This window comes from Papaver somniferum, unplaced genomic scaffold (genome assembly GCF_003573695.1).
Source record: "Papaver somniferum cultivar HN1 unplaced genomic scaffold, ASM357369v1 unplaced-scaffold_132, whole genome shotgun sequence".
Taxonomy (NCBI): domain Eukaryota; kingdom Viridiplantae; phylum Streptophyta; class Magnoliopsida; order Ranunculales; family Papaveraceae; genus Papaver; species Papaver somniferum.
In genome coordinates this window covers 18,101,448-18,117,656 of record NW_020622381.1, presented here as the reverse complement: position 1 = coordinate 18,117,656, position 16,209 = coordinate 18,101,448, and the positions used below count along the sequence as shown (strand labels likewise).

The window sequence follows — 16,209 nt, the reverse complement described above, 5'->3', positions numbered from 1 at the left end:
AGGTCTCAGTACCACCGAGCTCTTTATATGGACTCTTCCCCGGTTTGCGTTAGTCAGTACAATTTCATGTTCCCAAAAAACGTTGACACCTCAATTACACTGTAGTTTCTTACAGGTCTCGGTACCACCGAGTTCTTTATATGGGCTCTTCCCGGATTTGCGTCAGTAAAGAGGGAAGATCCATGGACACTCTTAAGTGGAAACTATCATACATGATTTGCGTTATTTTCTCCGCAAAACCCAAAAGACAATGAATTTAAATCTAATATTTTAATGATATGTTCCTCATATAAGACTCTACATTCCTACCAAAAATAAGCACCCTAAAAAAATCCGACTCCTGCAGATTCTGTCCCCAACTAATGAAGATATCTTGGCGGAATTGTCACATATGAAATTGAGCACAATTTTACAAAGAAATACCCCACTTGTTTCTCGAGAAGAGATGGGAAACATGTTCAATCTCATTTGATTGAATAGTTGACTCAGCTCTTTGTTGTCTGAAAAAAACCTCCACTTCAATTGGTTTTTTTCACGAAAAGCAGACGAGATAATTCAAGACGTATAACACCACCATATACCCTTTGAATATCAACCGTTAAAAGTTAACGGTTGAAATTAAGATCGGTAAATGATGAGGTTTGGTATCTCGAATTGTGCTCAACTTTTGTAAGAATGTAAAGTCTTATAAGAGGAACGTAAAATCAAAATATTAGATTTAAACTTTTTGTCGTTTGGGTTTTACTGAGAAAATGACACAAATCATGTATGATAATGATAATAGACTTCCTGACATTACATTCAAGTATTCAACGCTGGTGAAAAACACCAAATGGATATGGAATAAGCAACAAAATTGAGTTCCCGGATATACCCCTCACGCAGACAAAAAGCTTATCCGCTGGAACACCAAAAATCACCTCTAGTTTCTCCCCAGCAAGCCTTCCATCCTTCCCATCTCTTTAGGAACAAAACAATGGCGACGACCCTTCATTTCCGTGCTTCACCTTCCTTGACCCTCCCTAAACAAAATCAATTCTCAAAGCTGTCTGCATTTAGATACAACTCATCACAATTTATATCGCGGCGAAGCCAATTATCGTTCAAAATTTGCTCATACAAAGTCGTTATTGAGCATGAAGGAAGCACAACAACACTCGACGTAGACCCGGACGAGACTATTCTTAGCAAAGCTTTGGATAGTGGCATGGAAGTTCCTCATGACTGTAAACTTGGTGTTTGTATGACTTGTCCTGCTAAACTCATAAGTGGTTCCGTTGATCAGAGTGATGGTATGCTAAGTGATGATGTTGTCGATCGTGGTTTTGCATTATTATGTGCAGCTTATCCTCGTTCCGATCGTCATATTCGAACAATCCCTGAGGAAGAACTTCTTGCAATGCAGTTAGCAACAGCTAATGATTAAGTGGTTTGCGTTTCTTGACACTAATAGATTTTGTTTTCTGATAACTACCCGAAATTACTTATTGTCAATAAGAGTCTTGAATTGTAATGAAAGGGTTGAAATGAGTGTTAAGATGATACTCCAGCAGTCCCGGAGGTAAGAACTATATACATGTTCATTTCAATTGGCAATAGCAAATGACTTTTGTGTTTAAGTTTTTCATATGGAGTTTGAATTTGTATCATGTTTTGGGATTAATGCGACTTGAAGAGTAAAATAGAACTTCCACAATTTCGTGTCTTGCAATTCTAAATCAAAATTGTATTCATTGTTGTCTGTAGAATCTTTACAAAGTTTGTAAAAAGGAGTACAATGAAGTCTCATATCTTCTAAGGCATCAAAATCCACTTCAAATTCATTTATCAGATTTGAGACACATCACTCAAGCGATCATATCTCCTTGACTATTAAACCAATTATGCAAATGATACCATAACGAAAGACTAAGGACAAGCCTCAGAACTGCCTCTCGTTTGTCTACATTTTTAGTGTAGATTTAACATATTTGCGATTGATTTACTGATGGGGTTAATTCTGTTCCTTTCTCTGGGTTCAACCAACAATCAGCAACCAGTTTACCAAAGTGCATCATTGAAAAACAGCAATTACAGTTTTCTGATTAAAGCCAACGATCACATCAGCCAACCAGTTTTTATTTCATTTTTGTTTGAGTATAAAACAACCTCATTACACTAAACAAAATGAAAAAATTGTTTAAATGTTCTACAAATTGAATGAATCAATAGTTAAGTAACGTATACAGGCAGTCGACCCCAACAATACAACCGTACTTCAAACTTATCAATCCGAACGTCTTGCTGTGTTTTTCCTTCTTCCGGAGAACATAACAGCAAGACCAGCTACACGAAATCTTCGATTAAGAAAAGCAAATCTGCCAAATGGTCGTTGTTCTTGCAATCCAAGTCTTTCGAATCCCCACCGACGGCGACGTACATTTCGAAACATGCCATAGATAAAAGGGATTATACCTGTACACCCATCTCTTCTTGCTTCACCTGTCTCCATTTTCCCCCGAAACAATTACTTCGTCGAATGTATATTATCTGATGCCCAAGTACTCTTAATTGTTATGACAAATGCGATGTTCACCGCTTATAAATGGATGGAAAAAGAAGAAATGTAATTGATTCTTAAAGAGAAAGAAGATAAGAACTAATGGAAAGAAACTTTCTAATGGGGTTTTAAACATGCATGCACGCACGTCTTGACGTCTTGTTTGTGGATCACACGCAACCTTATACTTATTTTTGCCCTTCTCCCCCAAAAAAGAAACAAAATAAAAATTGAACTAATCCTACAATAAGCTAGAAATACAACTGTTGGGCAAGTAGTTTTCCAGTTTATTGGTGTTGTTTATTTGGTTCAATGCAAATGAGTAGCGATTACAATCTACTACTGTTCAAATGTTTGCGGTCTTGCTGAGGGTTGTCTAATTTTTTTATTGGGCGTGAATCTTTGACTGCCTGTCCGAAAGCGATACCTTAACCTCTAACATGTATCCAACACACTTTCAAAGGAGAATGTGATGCAGGTCTACGAGGACGGAATGACAGAGCGCTTTCCCCGTGATACTAGAAAGCCTGTTTAGTTCTTATTCCGTAACATCGTTTGATAAGACAAATTCAGAAATCCAAGTTTCCGGTGCAAATGAATCAGGTGCCAATATATCAAGCAAGCACAAGGAGACTGACAAACTGTTGTGCTACAACCACGTATTAACGAAGAAGAGTATTGTTTTGAGAGGGTTGGATGATGTTCAACAAAATTCAAATGTAAACAAGTAGGGTAGGATGAAGTCGAACAAAATTGAAATGTATACAAATACATTCGTCTTTCATATTTCAATCTTTGATGAACTGTACAAATAATCTAATGCCTAAACACAAAAATGATGGGTGGTTGAGGTACATCATCTCCTACTAGATTTATAATAAGAAACAATTGGCGGGAACCCTATTAAACAAATATGGAGTAGGAATATATTTCCCATTTCTGTACATATTACAAAGTTGGACGAGACTGTACCAACTACCAAAAATGGCAAATATGATTATAGCCACTGCATAGCATTTGCGGTCTTGCGGAAACCCCATCTGTTATCGGGAAATCCTCGTATACAACAGACATAAGTCCTTGAACTGCTATATGTGGAACTCTAAGGAGCGCCTTTAAAATACTCATCATGCAATTCTCGATTATCTCCTGTGAGAAGAAACAAATGACGCCTCTTTTATAAGAAACAGAAATAAGAGTAGCAATTTCAGGCGTAAAGGATGGAACAGTATCGTAAAGAGTAATGCTGTTACATAAAAGTAGAAATGGTACTTGCTAAATACTTGCCTTATTTCAAGTTTGCCTCGTTCTGTACTTGAATCGTCTGACAACCCTAGGTTAAAAGATGTATGATACTCTTGACCTATCTAGGTGATCGAATAAAATCAATCAATGTCGAAAGCTATCTGATATCCGATGCATAAGTACCCAGGCATCATTCAAATTCACCATGGATGCACCAACAAGCATTTGACACCAGCCTGCAAAATAACACCCAAATTTTTGTCAATGATGAAACTATAAAAAAATATATACCTGCAAGATCAATTGAGTTGGAAAAGGAAATCTGAAACAAAAAAAACATCAACAATAACCAACTAACAAATGCAAAAAAAGACACCATAGATTTGTAGTTATCCGTCTATTTTCATTTCTATTTGATGATAGAGCACATAAGAGAAATCGGTTTTAATAACATATTAAGACATAAATTCCAGTTTAACCAAACTAACCTTGTTATACCAGCCTCCACCAAACATAACCCCGAAGCGAGGAATTCAACCTTCCACGAGTAACTAGCCAAGGGAACTTTCTATGCTGCATACCAATATGTTAAAGCCAAGTCCCAGGACATGTCATAAGGTTGCTCTTTTAAATACTGATGGCTGTGTTTCCATGGGAAAAGCTTATATTTCATTGGTTGAGTATCCATCTAATTCCATAGGATTGAGGATCCACAAAAAGAAGTGTTGCCAAAAATATGTTACTAGTTTAATTCCGCGGAAATCTATGGAAATTCTTTCCTTGCTTACCCCAGGGAATCTCTTTCAATAGAAACAACTCTTATTCCATGAAACTAATTCTCTGATATCAAACAAAACCTAAGGAATTCCTGGATTCTCCAGAAACTGCATCAACTGCCAAAAAATGATCCTAAATCACGTTGCTTCATCATCTGGGACATGAAACTCCTCATGTGGCACACTTTCCATATTCTGTCCATTATCCAAAGAATGGATTCTAGTTTGAACATCAGGAATCGTGACAGCTTTTACCTCATCAACATCACCCAAGGCAACCACACTACATTTAATATCGTGTTCAGCTGTCTCCAAGACAAGTTCATTTTTAACTTCTAGCTTATCATGAAGAATCACAGAAGACTGAAGGCCTATGGTTTCAGGAGCAGATGTGGGGAGCTTGTCATCTGGTTCATAGTAGCATTCGGGTACCTCAGGAGCTTGGAAACAAGTTTGCACAGATACAGCTTCAGTTTTCATATCATGGCCATCCTGAACACTCTCATCAAAAGCAACATTGACAGGCGTGGTAGAAGAATGTGGTTCTGGCTTTCCTATTCTCTCAGATGGCAGGTGATCATTTCTTGTGGGTTCAACGACATCCATATCTGCGAAGGTAACACATGAAGTTAACCACGTGAACAAGAATGAAAACCCAAAAATTGTACACATTTACGAGATTACCTGTGTGATCTGTCGTTTGTCTTTCAGAAAGATTATTAGTTAGTAGCAACTTTTGCAAGAGATCTGTCCCAGGAAACACTAGCATATTCAAAGATCTGATTCCTCGCTTGTCTGATTCCTCAAGAGCCTTGAAACCAAAAACCGTAGTCCATGCATTCATAAGTTCAGAAATTGCAGGAATGATGAGTTTTTCAACCTTGAGAGAGCACAGAGCCTGAAAATAAGTATACATAAATATGACTTATCATTTTGACTACATACATATCAATGGTAACATGCTAAATAAGAAAGAAGTCATAGTTTCGAGAACTGTTCTCTGTGGTGGACAAAAAGTAGAAAACATCTATCCCAAAAGCTAATCGCCACCAGCTGGTATTTGAAATTTACAGATGCAATGAAGAGGATATGTTTCATTGTTAATGATGATTGTTCAAGAATAGCAGAGGTATGAACGGGTACATAATAGCGAGTGAACAACTGTAACAAGAAGCATTCAATTTAAACTTCATAATATGCAATCTCTAACGCCGGCAAACTTCTTTGCACTCACATATTTATTAAACTGTGGATCCCACATCAAATAATACCAAAACTAGGAATGTAAATACTGTTTCGCAGATAGATCTCATGCATCAAAAACTTGACCGAAATAAGTATTTATTTTCACCAACAGAGTTAAAACGAACAATCAGCATCATTCAAGGAAACAAAGGTACATGAGTAGTAGTACAAAACTAAAAGGCCAAAGGAGCTAGGATCGTGGTCATACATCTAATTGTCATGGTTTTCTCAAAGATCCAGGAAATGTAACTAAAGTGCAAGCTAGTAGTATTATGTTTTTTAAATTAACAATAGGAATCACAATTACTGATTCCCCTATCCTATTTTACCTAACTCTGCATCCTCCTTCAAGGAAAAAAAAAGACCCACAATAAAGGGTGAGATACAGAAGCAATGGCGAGTGAATGCCTAATTTAGAAAAGGATAAAAAGAAAGAGATATTAAAGCTTAAACTAAATAGCAGGCATTCATGAATGTAACTAAATAATCCCAACTACGTACTGATTCAATTGCATTTAAGAGTCGACGGCACATTCCTTGGCGCCTATATATATGGCGAGTTCCAATGTATGGCATCTCCGCTAACCTGGTTCCATGAATCCTGGCAAAACAGTTCAAAGTGTACAAATTTATTAGACCACTCGAAGGAATGACAATAATTGAGGAAAACAAGCAAATACGTAACCCAAAATACCAATGTACGATTTATCAAGTGATAGGAAGACCACATAATGCAACATAAAACTTAATTTTAAGTTTGTAAAGATGCTGCTTAGAGACAGCATAAAAAATTAAGCACAACCAAGGGTATGCAAGCTTTACTATAACAGAAACACCAATAGATCTCATCATTCTTACGAACTTTGATAAGAAACAGTCTACAGAAAGATATCTGTTAGCAACACAAACATGCTGTGAAACACAATTGTTAATTTATTATAATAAGGAGATGAGAAAGAGGTGGACTGTGCTTTCACACAAACAAGCCACATAAATTGAAAACTATCCAAACTGGTATAGTATGACAGTCTTTGCTTTATTAAGGTTTTCTTTCCTCATGAAGAACAACATCTTCCAGTGCTCAGAGTCCACTGCATATGAAAACCGAGTGCAACAAAATTCTACTAGTTTCTTACACTTGTATAAAACTGTACAAAATTCTAAGTGAACTGTAGTGCGGTTAAGTCATAAGTGCTTCTGCTCGTTGTGCTTATATTAGTTGCAATAGAGTCCCCAACAACTGTCCCTTACATCGATAGTAATTTAACAGTTTCTCTAGCGTGTTCCTTACTTACAATATTTTTTACCTTCAATACCCCTTAGATCCCACTTTTATAAAGGTTTAAGAAAATACAGAATTCATTTTTTTCAGTATATGTTACGCAATGTATACCTGATGGAAGCAGCGGAGATAATTTCATCACCTCTCTCTAAAACAGCAGTGTAAAAGCCACTATAGTTCAACCTATTAAAGTTTGATCTGCAAAAAATAAAAAATAAAAGGAGGAAGCAAGGAAAAGTTATATGCGGAAAAGGAGGTCTTTAAAGATACAGATAAGCACGTGAATGCCAAATTAAATTAGTTTCTTATATGCGACATAATCTGCAGAAAGTATAGTTGGTGGCATTCAAGTGATCAGCGTAGTTACGATCACATGTGGTCAGTGAATTCCAAGATACACAAAAGAGATTAGCTAAGTTACCTCTAGCTCTAACCATACAGCTGGCGCACGTGTTTCATGGGCCATAAACTTTACATTATTTTGAATACATAACATTCTAAACATAAGACGTTGGGAAGTTTGGTGCGTAGAAAGATATTACGAGTGACTTTAATGATAACCACATAATGTAGAACAAATTTGCCAAGAAAATCGGCAAACCAAATATTTTTTATACGAGGAGCAAGAAAGAACCATGGTATCAGGTTCTGAAAGAACCAAATAGCTGATCCATTAACTACAGTCCCACAATTCATACTTCAGTCCTGTGTTACAAGGACACGAACACGGTGTCGGTGTGTCGTGTCCAATACGTTACCTTGACATGACAACTTAAAAAATTAGAAAACGGGGACACGTATAGCGAGCATAGCAAAATACTTACATGTGTATATGACTAATAAAAAAGGCATTATTTCTATGTATCTCCATCATCTCATAGATATAGCTGTAGTTGTGGGAGAATATCTCCATTTTTGCTAAAAAAATCTATTGGAGATCAGTGGAGAGTTTCGGGAGTGTCTCTGAAACTAAGAAAATATGTTTTTACTAAAGATAAAGGTTCTTATACAAGTTAGAATGAAGAAACTATTTTCTTTTCGGATATAAATATGTAAAAAATCTATAGTTGTTATAAATAGGTAACTCAAAATAAGATAGTATGTCAGTAACTAACTGCTTACCCGCAATTATATATAACGTTATGGATCAAATTGATGCCACTTCTACGGTCGATGATAGGAAAAAAACACTCATTCATTACAGTCAAGGCGACAGCTAGCTTGGAATTGCACTCAGCCATTCGGGATAGTCCAAGAGAAGATGTATTAGAGTCTAAATCACAGAGCTGGATTAATGTCCATGAAAATCCTGCTTCCAGTTCATGTTTAACCCAGAGAAGCTTCTGCAACTGTTCAAAGAGCTGCAAAGAATAAAAACAATTAAAAAACAGCAAGGACCTCAGTAGGCTAGATAAAAGCAGATATTAACCCCTCCAAAAGCAACAAGACATAGATTAGACAAGTAATTCATTATCTAACACCAAATAGATACCACAGAGCCTGAGACCCTCATGCTCAAGGAGACTTGCACTGCAAACAAATAGTAGGCTAAGTGTCTAACTAGTCATGGCACCAAAACCTCAGCCCATGTTTCAATTTTAATCAACTAGAAGTGCTTTCAGAATAATGGTAACAGTAAATGATTTCACACTTCATTACTGTACAAAAGACTAAACATTCATACATTAGAAAGTAGATATACAGGTAATACCTCTCTGCACTTCAGACCACAAAAATAATTGCATGAAGCATTGAGATCAACAACTACAGTGTCTGTTTGCTGCGTACAGAGTGTATGATCTGCAAAAGTCAAGAGAGCTCATGGAGTTCAGTTTTTGATAAAAGAATGCCTTACAAACAGAAATCAATCCTAACAAAAATTTGGAAGTTTGTTAAGGCTGTTAAGACCGAGAGATTAAAAGTATAAAAAAAAATTACATTTTTCCTCGCATAAACTGCAAGTAAGCATTTCCATGTCCCCATTATGATCCCTTTGACAATTACCACCACTTGAACCACAGAATTTGCAAGAGCAACTTGAACAGTGCCAGTCACCTTGAGGAAGCACCTGCAACAAAGAAAAACAAATTTTCCAAATTAAGTATATCCAAATTCTATTACAGCTAGGAGTTGTACCCTATAGAGGTACAGGACTTTAGTTTTGTAATCAGCGATGTTTTAGATTGATTTTGGTGCAAAACTGAACAAAATAATATTGGTCTGTTTAGTTATTATTCATCTCTTGTGCTAACGTATTGGTTCAACGGTTTCTGAACTAATTGCAAGTCTGTACTTCAGCAAAACTCAGGCAGACTTGGGCATTCTACTTACCGATTTATATTGTCAAGAAAAATAAAACAGAAATTTGAAGCATTCCCTCCAGACTTGTATCCTAGAAAGTTGATTAGTTACTTAAGTATAGTACAACAGTCATCAAGGTTCTGGTGGAGGATATAGGGTAATACCGTAAGGGTTCTGCCGAATGCAGCATTCCCTCCAAGCTAGTGTCCTAGAAAGTTGATTAGTTACTAAAGTATAATACAACAGTCATCAAGGTTTTAGTGGAGGATATAGGGTCTACAGTAAGGGTTCTGCCGAATGCACAGTGCCTAGTAGATCAACTTTTGCCTGCGAGTAAGAAGTGTATTATCAAAGGGGAGGAGAGAAAGCAGCGAAACCATTCAATGTGCTGGTATTTTCCATAAACGTGGGGCGCCAAGGGTCACAGTTCACAGGATATGACACCTGAAAACACTCCACATTAAGTACAGAAACTTGACCAAATAAAAGAAACGCCTTTCTATTAAATATTTTCGTGATGTTAATGCACCACCCCTCAAGACAGGGAATCTAACTAGCTAGGATCAAAACGGAACTATGATATCTATCAATCATCACACTCAAGAAACCATTTTCACTGCTACATGTCAAATTTATGTCTGGTTTCCCTGAAAACCTCATTTACCAGCAATAAGTGAAAAAAAGAGCTGAGACGACAAAAACATGCACATATCTTTGTTAAAAATGACATGCAATAATGTGACCCATACCTGTATATCTAAGCAGCTTTGATGGAAAGTTGAAGGGCAGCCATCACAACAGATTAAATCCCCCCCATCTGCACAGATCCCACAGGTATCATCATTTGGATCATCACCATTGACATCTACAGACCAGAAACCCCTGCGTTCAGATTCCTCTTGCCTATCCCAAGCATCTAACTGGCACTGCAAAAGGGAGTCCCCAGATTCCACACAAATATTCTGGTACGGTTGACGCAATTTGCTCCCTGAATGAATCTCGAACTTCGAAACCGTGAGAATCTTACTGCAGCAAGCACAATGAATGCCATCCCTTGTAATCCAACCTTCCAGCAGTGTCTGTGTACGTTTCTTGTTCATATACTTCACTTTTTCACTTGATGACACAATACCAGAATCTATAAGCCACGAAAGAATTGTTAATCGTCCTTTACACTGAATAACACTATTTTCGTCTTCATTTGCCCCTTTCTTAGAGGACCGCACCAACAACGCACATCTATTTTGCTTTTTAGTTTTTCTTCTTTGGAGTAAATGAGCACTGGATGCAAACGATAACTTCTGCTTCTTAGTGTAGGCTTTCGAGCTTTCAATGGGAGAACCATTTTCCTCTCTTTTAACCTTCACTAATTCGCCATTTTCCCTCACATAAGGGGTCTCTTCATTTGTGTTCATGATATTTTTAACATGCTTATGTCTAGTATATTTCCTTTTGCTGGTTTCAACTCCATTGGTACTTCCTCCACTAGCTCTTTGCAATTTCATATTTTCTCTCTCAAGCTTCTTGCGTGTTTGTCTTGTTAATTGACTGAGAACCTCCTCTGCTATTGGTGTAAAAGAAATACCTGCCCCACTCTTCTTAAGATCACTGCTCTGTTCTTCCCACTGCTTCTGATGTGCATAATAGGCATTAAGGATCGACCAATACTCTGTTCCTGAGGGATTGGTATATACAGCGTCCTGATAGTTTCTGTTCTTCCTAGGCCTAAATTCAATTTTCCATCCCGCTTCTTCCAGCATTTTTCTAATTTGATCCCGCAATAATTGCTTCTGGGTGCCAGTACCACGTCTTACTTCTCCTACCTTGCGCCTGGGTAACAGGCAAGGTTCAGATGCCAAATTTGAGTCTACTTTATTCCTTCCATCTTTCTTAATACTATGAGTTTTCAAACTTGATGACCCTGGTGGCAAGGACGTATCACTGTCTTCCGAATTGTAATTGTGACTTGTGCATCTACCCGAAGAAGGTTTACTTGAGTTTGTTTGATTCTTCATGGAATTATGAAGAAACTTCTCTTCATACGCTGGCAGATGAAGTTGAGGTTTCAGGTTAGAAGTGCCAGCAGACCTATACGCCTTTCTATTTTCTTTGGTTCCAACATGACCATAACTTGTGTCAAATCCATCCACTTTCTTATTGTCTCTGATCATCAATTTCAGAACACCATTTTTACCCTGGATCCTGATAGGCATATCACGAGGAGCTTCAAACTTCCTCCTCAACGAGCTAACCAGCCCAAAACTATCAGCCTTCGTCTTATATTTCTGCTTGTCAAAAATGTCAGCTCTCCTATTATTTTCAACAGAAGAAAAATGCATATTCCCGTAAAACTTAGAATCCCCATTATTAACCATAATGCCTCTACTGGACTCGCTATCAAATTCCTTCCACTTACCACGTGTTTCGAAATACTTAGAACCTAAAACCTTATTGCCACCCATCTCTTCATCACTATCATCATCATCATCATCATCATCATCATCATCATCTAATACTTTCTTTTTCCTATCAACTAATTTAGCATCTTCATCATAGTATCCAAAAACATCCAACCCCCCACTTCTTTTGCCACCTCCAACTCCATTATCCGGTTTCCAAAACAATGTGCTATTATCTTCTCTATATCTAACAGGTTCAGATTTAATACTCTTCCTATCCGCTTTAGTCCGTGCCATACCACTATAAGAATCTATCCTACTATCTCTACCAACAGATCCATTACTAATCTCATTATTTCCATAAACAAATTTTCTTTGGGGTGAAAAGAATAAACTAGTATCCGAATCAGAATCAGACTCGCTCTTTACCAAACGAGGTCTTTTCCTATCCTTGTTACCAAAATCCCTTTGTTTCGACGGAGAACCAAAATTTCTTCTCATCTTATCACCATTGTAATAGTTCAGGGGGACTGTATCTTTCCCCAGTTTCCCATTACCAGATCCCAACCCCTCTTTCATCTCATACAACTCAACACAAACAACAAGAATAAAACCCTAGTTTCCTCAAAATATTATATCAAACTTCACCATAAAATCTTAAATCAAGATAAATTTAACAAATCCTTACCATTCAAAACCTAGAAAATAGATCTAAATTCCCTGAAATAAATTTTAAAAAATGAAAATAAATAAATCGAAATCGCAATAATCAGTCTGAGGTTACTTTACCATTGGAAAACAAGATTTGCTAACATTAAACGATCACTCTCTCTCCAACGAGAATCTGATGTTGAATCGTGACGTGGAAAATCTTTGGTTTGGGGAAAGTATTTGGGGTTTTTTCAAGAGTTTTTTCTTTGTTTTGTTTTAGAGGGAGAGAAGAAGGGGGGTATGTTGGATTTTGCTGGTGTCATTATTATATTTATACTGCTCATTGTTTTTTTAATGTTACTTTTTTAAGCGTTGTTTTGGAGTATTTTTCTTATTCTTTTTTTTGTTTATTTCCCATTTTATCGTTTTTAACGTTTTCACAAGTTTTTGTAGCGTGGTACCATTGCGAATGCATCCTAATTGTGATTGAACATATGGAAATTGGAAACTAAAACAATTTCCAAAAAAGAATTAAGAAATAGTGTGCAAATGAAAAAAATATGTGCTGGCGTTTGTGTTCTTCAAAGAATATGGTCACGAGCTGTGGACTCGAGTCCCTGGCAGAAAATATCTTCGCCATGTGTAATCACGAAGTACTCAGGCGCAAGAAATAATCAGCGGATAAGTTATCGGAGGGCACTTTACTCTAACTTGAAATACTAATTTCGTAAGGTAAATGTTGAGATTATTAGTACCACATTGTCGGGGCATTTAAGATCCTGCGGTTTATAATTTTTAGGGCCTCTCCACTCATTGCCAATTGGTTTTGAGTTGGATGCCCATATTCTAACATGGTATCAGAGCAGACTATTTGCAACGAGTCATTTGACCGCGCCTTTACTCCGCGTCACCCGATTTAATTGTCCACGTGTTAGACCCAAGGAGGCTACACGCGAGGGGGCGTGTTGAGATTATTAGCCCCACATTGTTTGGGCAATCTAAGATCCTGCGGTTTATAATCCTTTGGGCCACTCCACTCTTTGCCAATTGATTTTGAGTTGGATGTCCGCATTCTAACAGTAAAGACACATGGAAAGCTCGAACGAGATCAATGGTCGAGTTTGAAATAGGTAGATATGCACTTAATATTGGGTTAGAATGATCAAATCGAACGAAATCAATGGTCGAGTTTGAAATAGGTAGATACGCAAAGGTGGTCATCTGCGTTTCGGCTAGCTTTGCTGCGACGATGAAGTGTGTCGCAAGTAATACCACTGGAGTAAGCCCTAACGAATTATACTCAGAGATTCAGCAAGCGAAACGAGTTGTTAACCACTACCGAAATTCGCATATAAAAGGAAAGAGCGACAGTATAGCGAGGGTTGAGCTTTTAGGGTTCATAAGAGAGTTTAAGTTTTGAGATAGATAGTGTTCATGTAAAAGAGAGAAAAGACTTGTAATCATCTTCTACTCATAGGGAAATCACCCCCGTGGATGTAGGTTTTAACACCGAACCACGTAAAATCGTTTGTGTATCATTTAACTTACGTACTTGCAAATCTAACCTCATAATCTTTAATACTTCACTGGTATCTTTTTTGGGTGTATTGTGGGATTTTTCACAGCTACACTTTAGCGCTATAACAAGGAAAACATTTTCAAAAGGATTTATCCTACCCATGTGCTTCATTACGGGTAAAATTTAGATTTTGAATTTTGACAAGAAGATATTGATACAAGAGTTAGTAAGTTTTGTAAGTTTCTCTGAGAAAACTAGAGATCTGAGTTTCTAAGAGTGTTGATGGTGGATTTTTAACGGATGCTAGATTCATAAAATTGCATATAAAATATGTATTTCTGACCAGTATCAGGAGCATAAAAAATTGATGTCTTCATGTTCCGCAAGAATAAGTTTTGTGAAGTTTCTTTGAGAAAACTAGAGATCTGAGTTTCTAAGAGTGTTGATGGTGGATTTTTGACGAAGGCTAAATTCGTAAAATCGACCAGTATCAGAAGCATAGAAAATTGATGTCTTGACGTTCCACTAGAGAAGTGATTGCAGTCCTATCAAAGTAAATATATGTGACGACAATATTAGCGCCTCTGAGGCAGAGCTTTCAATATTCCATGTATTTTGCAATTTATGTTGAGTGGCTTGGCATCTCTTTCGAAATTCATTTGAAAGACACTGTTGTTGCTGCAAATCTTCCTAAAATAATGTTCAGAACGAATACAATGTTGTCATCCCATATCTCGATTTTCGAACCAATTAAATGCTCATAGACATATTGCCTGCTTGTATAGAGCGATTAATTAAACTAGTGTTGCATATTTATTAGATGAATTCCTAGAAAACATGTTATTTTACCCCTAATATTTATTTACCTCAATCCGTGGTTTTTCCTGGATGAATTCCATGGATTAGTAATAATTATTCAACTTTCGGGCATAAGGGCCACCACCGAGTAAGCCCCTAGTAGAAAGTACGAGTGTATTTAGTAATAATGCTCTGGTGAGCATTTAAAAACATGGATGAAGGATGATACAAAATACTCATCAAACAAGGAAAGAAAGAGAGGTAAAATAATAATAATAATTTCCGTGTTTTGGCATTCTCAACCCTTGGTGAACTAAGTGATGACTTTATTATCCTTTTGAAAAGATTGAACAACTGCATGGCGAGCCATGATATTAATAACAACTTAGGCAGTTCTCTTTTTCATAGGTTAGGTATTATTATTCATAAAGGCATTGGGGCGCAGCTTGTTGCGCGACTCCCAGCCAAATCTTTGTAAATCATCTCAGTTCATGCAGGTTTGTGGACTGTCTTCTTTCAACATCAACTCTATTGCCACTCGTCCCATGAAATCCTTGGAAATGCAGTATTTTGTAGTCGTTAAGAATGACATTCCTTACAAGTTCTCTATGACAGACCGTGACACTATCCTATGGCAATGCAACAGGCTCGATCATGCTCAGGATTATCTCAAAGCTATACCAATATGTGGGCTTAATCAAACTCTGGGGCCTCGGCAGTTCAGGGCAGTTCTCTGTTACAGACTTGGTATACCTATTTTTGAAAATGTAGATATTTGTGCTTGTTGTAAAAGGAATATGGATTCCTTTGGGGATCATGCACTTCACTGTGCAAGTGAGGTGGGGATCAAGTTTAGGCATGACTTTGTTAGGGACGTTGTTTCGGATATATTGTATAAGGTCGGAGTTGCAACTAGAAAGGAGGTCAATCTTGGACTTTTATCGGATGATGCCAAGGATTTAAAGCCCGCTGACATTCTTGTCTATAATTGGGTTAATGGGCAAGATTTTTGTTTTGATGTTACAGGTGTTTCACTTTTTTCCGGTATTAGTGGTCGGGCTTTCATTCCGGGTGTCGCCATTTCTAATGCTATTTCACGCAAGCGGGCGAAAAATTTGGATAAAGTGTCTGCTCATGGGTATGGTTTGGGCGTCCTTGCTTTCTCCACTTTAGGAGAACTTAGTGAAGACATGGTGATTCTCTTGAAGAGGTTGAGAAATTTTATAGCTAATTACGACCTCAATTACAAAATAGGTATTTCTCTTTTTTTATAGATTAGGTATTTCAATTCAAAAAGGTGTAGGAGCTCAACTTGTTGCTAGGTTGCCCTCTATCGACATTGTACCTTGTATTTGATTCTTTTGTTATTAAAAGCCTTTGCGGCGCCTTTTTTTTTAAATAATAATAATAATAATAATATAGGCTAGGTATAATTATTCAGCGAGGAGTTGGAG

General features: G+C 37.2%; 2 protein-coding genes across 2 annotated transcripts; one reads left to right on the top strand and one right to left on the bottom strand.

Moving 5' to 3' along the window:
* The first annotated feature begins 896 nt into the window (after positions 1-896).
* On the top strand, positions 897-1,731 carry LOC113332958 (ferredoxin C 1, chloroplastic-like). The gene has a single exon (XM_026579451.1). It carries the CDS (start codon positions 977-979, stop codon positions 1,424-1,426), a length of 450 nt encoding a protein of 149 aa, XP_026435236.1. The 5' UTR covers positions 897-976; the 3' UTR covers positions 1,427-1,731.
* A 2,096-nt stretch (positions 1,732-3,827) lies between these two features.
* LOC113332696 lies at positions 3,828-12,726 on the bottom strand. The gene is made up of 9 exons (XM_026579218.1): positions 10,138-12,726; positions 9,026-9,155; positions 8,799-8,887; positions 8,210-8,448; positions 7,199-7,285; positions 6,307-6,406; positions 5,245-5,458; positions 4,273-5,168; positions 3,828-4,020 (listed from the first exon to the last, which is right to left on the bottom strand). Exons 1-8 carry the CDS (start codon positions 12,364-12,366, stop codon positions 4,699-4,701), a joined length of 3,558 nt encoding a protein of 1,185 aa, XP_026435003.1. The 5' UTR covers positions 12,367-12,726; the 3' UTR covers positions 3,828-4,020; positions 4,273-4,698.
* Between the last annotated feature and the right edge of the window lie 3,483 nt (positions 12,727-16,209).

Bases quoted from the DNA above. Each gene is read 5' to 3' on its own strand.
- LOC113332696 (XM_026579218.1), bottom strand. From the start codon at position 12,366: ATGAAAGAGGGGTTGGGATCTGGTAATGGGAAACTGGGGAAAGATACA. The intron at 7,286-8,209 runs GTAAGCAGTTAG...TATTTTTTGCAG, and splicing joins AACGTTATATATAATTGCGG to ATCAAACTTTAATAGGTTGA. The intron at 6,407-7,198 runs GTATACATTGCG...CTGTTTTGCCAG, and splicing joins ATCTCCGCTGCTTCCATCAG to GATTCATGGAACCAGGTTAG.
- LOC113332958 (XM_026579451.1), top strand. From the start codon at position 977: ATGGCGACGACCCTTCATTTCCGTGCTTCACCTTCCTTGACCCTCCCT.